We start from the raw sequence: 7,089 nt of genomic DNA on the forward strand, positions 1-7,089 counted from the left end.
TGGTATCAGTGTTTTCAATTTTGTTATCTTTTCTTTTATAGTTTCCTAAAATTTCTAGATTTAAATACTCAATTCTTTTCATAAACTATATAATTCTTTTCATAGGCTCTGATACCAACTCTAAAAAAAGTCTTAACAAAATTGAAAACGTCTTTAATGAAAGTGATAAAGTCTACAAAATTTACGTAAACTACCAACTCTAAAAAAAAGTCTTAACAAAATTGAAAACGTCTTTAATGAAAGTGATAAAGTCTACAAAATTTATGTAAATCTTCCTACCAAAAGTTTGAAAAATTTTCTTTAATTAATATGAAAATGACTTGCTTTTCAAAAAAATTTCTTTCTAATAAATATAAAGAGGACTTGTTAATAAGGTCTTTCTCTTAAAATTTTTACACGTTTTGAAATACAAATTTCTTCCTATCAATAAATATTTTCTAGAGAAAGTCTACTAATTTGGTAAGATTTTCTATACTTAATTAATTCGTTTTAAAAAGTCTGCACTTTAAATTACTATGATCAAGAGTATATATGTATATTTCTGTTGTCTTTGCTACTAAAGGTCTATTGCTAAAAAATGTCTAACCAGTTCTACTGAAATTTCTATTATTATTATTTTCTCTTATAATCTTTGCTCGTTGTTGTCTTTCTTTACAATCTTTAGGATCGTTTATTAAGAAACACCGACACTGAGAGATAGAGAGCTCAGTGATTTGCTTCTTAATTTGTAAAGAGAAGTCACATTTATTTCTATCTAGAGCGAATAAAATATGACTTCCTACAACGATTAATTTTCCTATCTCTCTATTTTCTAAACAAGTATTAATATATTCATTAAAACTTTCCAATGAACAAGTAAGTAAGGCAATGTAATTTAAAGGCATAAATATTAAAATTTTAAAACGATATGTTTGTAATGACCTTTGAGTACTTTACCGTTCAACAAATTAATTTATTCATGCTTTTTTTTTTAACTCTCTTTTAACTTTTTTCTTGACCTTTTAAAGAAAGCTTAAAACTGTAATAAAAAAGATTTTCATCATGTTTAAAAAGACTTAAATAAACTCCCACTGTTGGGACACAAATTAACCAACTTAACTCAGAGGATTACTTTATCTTTTGACCATAAAATCCAGAATAAAGAGGGTAAGAGTGTTAAAATTATATTTTTTAAACAAAAATAAAATACTATTTGTGAATAAATTAATTGCTTACTTGGTGTTTCCCCTTTTAGGCCTTCCCCAAAAATTAACTAAAGTAGATGAAAATTATAAACAAGAGAAAATATGAAAAAAACTTACTTTAATTACGAAGTCTTTGAATTTATAAGGATGTCTTTGAATTTACAAAGGTGGTGGAGAGATTTTTGAGTACACGTGTGATAGTGTGCTTTTTTCGGTGTCTTTTCTTCCGTGAGAGGTGTAGGTATTTATAGACGCTGGTACATCACGTCTATTCTGTTGGTGCTGTGAGTGTGCTATCAATAATTAAAGAATATTGTGCAAACTTTACAAGTGTGCGATCAGAAATCAAAGAAAAATAAATAATGTGCAATTCTCTATGTGAGTAATTAAAGAATGATTTATTTGAAATGATGCTTCTGACAACTTTTGTCTCCACGCCTGACTTTTCTTGAAATATGATAATCAACTTTGCAGAAAATCTTTGAAATATGTTTAAAGCTTTATCTTTACGCCTCTTCTTTTTGACTTCCTTGTCTTGCTAATTATTTCTTCATCTTCGTCTTTATTTGTCCATCATTTTTTATATGGCTTCTTCTAGTTTTGGATCCATCTCATTATCGTTGCCATTTGATATATATGCTTCATTTTCTGTTTCTGATAGGGTTTCTGTAAATTTTCCATTAGTCTCTTGAAACGCCATTAGATATAATTTCTTTTATTCAATATTTGGTACTAGAATTTTTTTTTCTTTAGTTCTCATGGCAAGGTGCTATTGGCAGAAAATAATTCCGCTATTCCATTGTGCTACTAATCTGAAATCATTATTTTGAACTTCCATCATGGCTGCGGTTTCTGATATTCTTCTTTCATAATCAATCTGTCTAATTTTTATTTTAATATTCATCCTTCAAGAGTGTCTAAATCTTTTGGCTCCTTCATAAATTAAAATACGATGATAAGCTGAAATTACAATATCATTATTTACACGAGGGGGTATGGAAATGAATTGAATCATTAAGGAATGATCTTTTAACTGATCAAAAATCTATTTAAGCTTTGGTGGAAAAAATGGGAAAGATTTGTTTAATATGTAAGTATCAATCATACAAAACTGTAAAATTGGGTAAAAGAGGTCTTCTTCTTCAAAAATTGTATAATCAAAAGAAATTGTTGGATAATTGTGTTTAAGGAATGCTGAATTTTGGGCTGCATCGTATTTGGGACCATGTCTAAGGAAATATCTATTTTCATTATGATAGTAACTTAAAATTTGAGCAAAATCTATACTTTTCTGTAAAACGAAATTCTTTATAGAATTTCGTATAAAGTCTTTTCTTGTCCTTCAGTTGTAGAATCTGTTAGTTCAATAAGTCTTTTTATTTTATCAGAATAATTTCTACTTGTAGAGGCGATGTCTTTAGAAATTGATTTTTCAAGTGTATTTTTAGAAGAACTAAGTCTATCTAAACTATTATGCAATTTAAGAATCTCATTTTGATATTTACTAATAGTTTGTTGGGATGAAGAAATTTGATCTTCGAGGAGTTGTAGTCTTTCTTTTAAAGAATACTTTCTAAAATTTAAATTTCTAACAACTTTGGTCATAGTTTCACAATTATCACAAAGTCATATTGATGAAGATGATGATAAAGTTGAGAGGGGGGTTTGCATGGCCTGTTTAATTATTTCGGATATATGAAAATTAAATCCTATTATTTCTCTACAAAAATTTAAAGTTTCTTCAAGTGTATAAAATCCTTTGAAAAAAAGGTTGGGGAAATCTTTCTACTTGTTGTAGTACTTCTGACCAATAATTATATATTCTAGGCTTTCTACCTTTAATTACTACAAAGAGTGTTGTGAAATGCATCTTTCAAAAGCTGTCCAAGGAATAGATTCTTTTGCCATTTTTATTTGCCAAAATTCAAATTTACAATCATATATATATATATATATATATATTTAAACATTTTCTCGAAAAATGTACTTTCCGTTTCCTTTGCATCTCTATTGAAGAATTTTTCGACCACTTCAGAGATCTAAATCAGAATATATATATAATTTTTTGACCACTTAGGAGATCTAAATCAGAATTTAAATATAATTTAGAGCACCACTGAAAATGCTCAAGTCACATTTCAAGTTTCTGTCAAATCCTACTGACAAAATATCTTTCTGCTTGATAAGATACTTACAGCTCAATCAACCAAAGCCAATTATCATGTCCAGATCCGTGCCTTGAATCCGACCAATAGCAAAATTAGTGCAAATTAGACAATGAACGAGTACTTTGTCCATTTCTAAATATAACAGTCCATCGCTCCAAAACCCAGATGCCAACATGATTCAAAACAGCCAGATACACTTGGGGCATATTTGCCAAATAATCCCTCAGCGAATCCTTGCAGCAACTTTACAAAAGTAAATTCACTTTTCAGCACTAGATTTTAACATGACAGCACCAAGTCCAATCATGTCATTTCCAGTATACGTCATAATAGAACCAACTCCAACTATGGCCGTTCAAGTAGAATAGCGCCAAGACCATGGCATTTTAAGGCATGTGCATATAAAAAATGAATAATGTTATTCATAGTAAAAATTACCTTTTAATCGTTTTATGTAACATATATATTAACTTGTTACTTAATGCATTAATGTGATAATTTTTTTATTGCTTCATACATCAAATACCAAATTGTCATATGTATATGAAAATACATCATAAAACCACAATATTCTGTAAAGAACCACAGAGAAATGGCATTTATAACTGAAAATATCCAAATAACTAAGAATTCGAATATCTCCAAACAAACAAAAAAGACGAGATGATCCATAATGACCAAGATGCAATTTTTAAAACTGTTAAAATCCTTATATGCAGACAGGCTGCAGCATGAGATATCCTCTTGACAGTAACTTTCTAAAAGCAATTCCATATCTCGTCTACTTGATCTTCTTCTTCGGCCTCAACTGTAAAATGAAAAACAGAAGTTCTTAGTACAAAATCTTTATCAATCTGACGGGCATTATTACGTTGACAATACCTGGTTGCTGTGTCCACACTTTTTCTTCCTGCAGTTGACAGCACGAGGATGCAGACGTGCATAACACCTGAATCACAAGTTAACAAGTTAATCCAAGATCCATGGAATCTCTCAGGCTAGTGAAAAATAAGACATCTCAAAGTACATATCAGAATAAGCCCTTGTTTGGCCCCCATTTTATAAAACTCATTTTGTTCTCAAAGTCATTTTCAACCCCCACATTTCATGCTACCTACAACTTTCATCAACTTTTCAATCACACATTTCATCAACTTCTATCAAAATCAACTAAAAATCTGATTTTTAGATAAACCAAATTGGGGCTAAATAAAACTAGATATCTGAAACAAGCAGCGATGACAGAAACTGGATATATCAACCTTCAACTTGCTGTGGAATAGATTCGAGGAAAAATGTGGAGGTGGCTGGATATTAAATGCTCATTACCATCTTGAAAATATATTGTGATTCAAAATGGTCAGTATAAAGAAAACAGTTCAAGTTACTGAACAACCAATGACAATAATACGTTTTATTAGTGTTAGAGATCAACGCAATGATGGATTCTTTCAAATGCATTAGGCATCTATTACACTGGTTCTCTCACATTATAGCGATATCGCTTTTGAAAGATGCATTTCACAACACTAACAAGTATACAAGGAAATCAAAGCACCTGATCAAAGTATAATCAAAGTCCTCGACAGTTAGGGTGCATGCACACAATGCATATTTGCTTTTTCAAATTTAAATTCCATACGTAATAAAAACAGTTTAAAAGATACATCAACTATCAAAAATCTCAGATGAGGCTTGTACATGTTCCAAGAACTGTAAGAGAACTCATCTAATAATATTCGAGCTCTTATGAAGCTTAACTAATAAATCGAAATGAGTCGATCTGGAATTTTAAACAAAGATCAATTATTGATAAAATTAAACTGGAATTAGCTAGAGCAGCGTTGCTTGAGTAGATAACCTGCTTCATTCAAGAATATGCATATTAATTCATCAAGATGATACTAATTTCTTTGTGGATGTTAGTTATAAGAATTCTATGTCTATTAGAGAACAACACACCATCATCGTGATGCATCACCAAAAATGACTGGTAACTTTTGCTACTTTTTCCGTAAATGACCAAGGGTATTCCCACTCGTGGGGACCAGAAGCAACCAGTGAAAACATAAAACTCATCAGACTACCATCCTAAGTCTATTAAATTCAAAAAAGGAGTATCAAATTTATGATTACATTTTCGTAGTAATGAATCAACTTAAATTTCCATTGATGGAAAGTTCAGTAGTATCACTTTCCACTGCAAGCATAAAACCAAGAAAATAAAAAAGGCTGATAATAATCCAAAAATTATGTATTCTAAAAATACTCATAAAAAATTGTGAGACTGGGAGTTGGTTATAATTTTGGGATTTGACACAGTATCCTATTTAATGCATATCAAGAATTAAGGATAAAAATGGTGCATAATCCAGAAAAGATGGACAACAGTGAACTATGATAACATCAAATTATACAACTTTTCTGTAAAGAACAATTCCAATGAACTTCAAAGAAAGAGCTTACTTTCGACAAATCATCTTGTCCTGGTTGTACTTTCTAGCCAATGCCATCAAGGATGGCTCGATAATCCCACCACGCAACCTCAGAACCAAATGTAATGTCGACTCTACAGACATGGAGATTGCAATATCCAATTAGGTAACAAAAATCAACCACAAATAGGCAGAGTGAATCTCACATGATACAATACAAATTATATCAAGAAGTTCTTACTACCTTTCTGGATATTGTAATCTGCGAGAGTGCGGCCATCTTCCAGTTGCTTTCCGGCAAAGATCAATCTCTGCTGGTCCGGTGGAATCCCTTAAAAAACATAAATAATTCAAATTTTAAACCCATATATAAATTCCAACATGATGTACAAATTTGATAAAAAATAAAAAATAAAAAAATAATTACCTTCCTTGTCTTGAATTTTGGCTTTGACATTGTCTATGGTGTCACTGGATTCGACCTCAAGGGTTATGGTCTTCCCAGTTAGAGTTTTCACGAAGATCTGCATTTTCCACTCTCGGCTGCCGTCCTTATTTTCTGATAGGAAATAGCAGAACTGCGAGTCCCAGGTACTTGTGTGATCGAGCTCAGAATTAGGGTTTTTAGCGTGAGATTGAGCTAATGGGCTTGTTTTGTGGAGAGTGGATCTTTTCTGGTCCAATTTCTAGGTTTTGAGAAGCTACGTATTTGGTTAGGAAATTGAGGCAAATGGCAGGGACGGACTCAGGCACTTTGAATAAGGGGATCAAAATCGAACTTTCAAATAGTGGGTAAATTGTAAATGGTAATGACAGTCCATAATCGACAAATTGAGAAAGAGAGAAACAAAGACATAAAGTTGAGTTTAGAACTGTCGATTGCATTATATATTTATAGTGTAAGTTTTAAATTTTGACATTCTTTACAAATAAAAAAAGGCAAACCGGGGGTGGGGGGTTCAATTGACCCTATTGGACACACACCCCTCCTCCGGTTCCGCCCTGGCAAATGGTACTGAAAATTGATAATCTTCAACTTTTTAGTCTTTTCATTAGTAACATTTTTATTATAAATTTAACAAAAGTTGTTCAAAAATTGATACTCAACCTTTTATTATAATTGTACAATCAATATCTATTAAGTAAAACTATACACATTTATGATAAGTTTGGAGCAGTCGATTGCATTATATATTTATAGTGTAAGTTTTAAACTTTGACATTCTTTAAAAAAAAATAAAAAAAAAAGCAGAAACTGGGGGATCAATTGACCCTATTGGACACTCCCCCCCCCCCCCCCTC

The 7,089-nt window shown here is 31.2% G+C and overlaps 1 protein-coding gene across 1 annotated transcript; it reads right to left on the reverse strand.

Annotated features, from left to right (window-relative positions):
• Window positions 1–3,842: 3,842 nt before the first annotated feature.
• On the reverse strand, window positions 3,843–6,502 carry LOC111381322 (ubiquitin-60S ribosomal protein L40). The gene is made up of 5 exons (XM_023005103.1): window positions 6,215–6,502; window positions 6,032–6,118; window positions 5,819–5,921; window positions 4,235–4,301; window positions 3,843–4,160 (listed from the first exon to the last, which is right to left on the reverse strand). Exons 1-5 carry the CDS (start codon window positions 6,315–6,317, stop codon window positions 4,134–4,136), a joined length of 387 nt encoding a protein of 128 aa, XP_022860871.1. The 5' UTR covers window positions 6,318–6,502; the 3' UTR covers window positions 3,843–4,133.
• Window positions 6,503–7,089: the final 587 nt, after the last annotated feature.

This window comes from Olea europaea, unplaced genomic scaffold, assembly GCF_002742605.1.
Source record: "Olea europaea var. sylvestris unplaced genomic scaffold, O_europaea_v1 scaffold2286, whole genome shotgun sequence".
Taxonomy (NCBI): Eukaryota; Viridiplantae; Streptophyta; class Magnoliopsida; order Lamiales; family Oleaceae; genus Olea; species Olea europaea.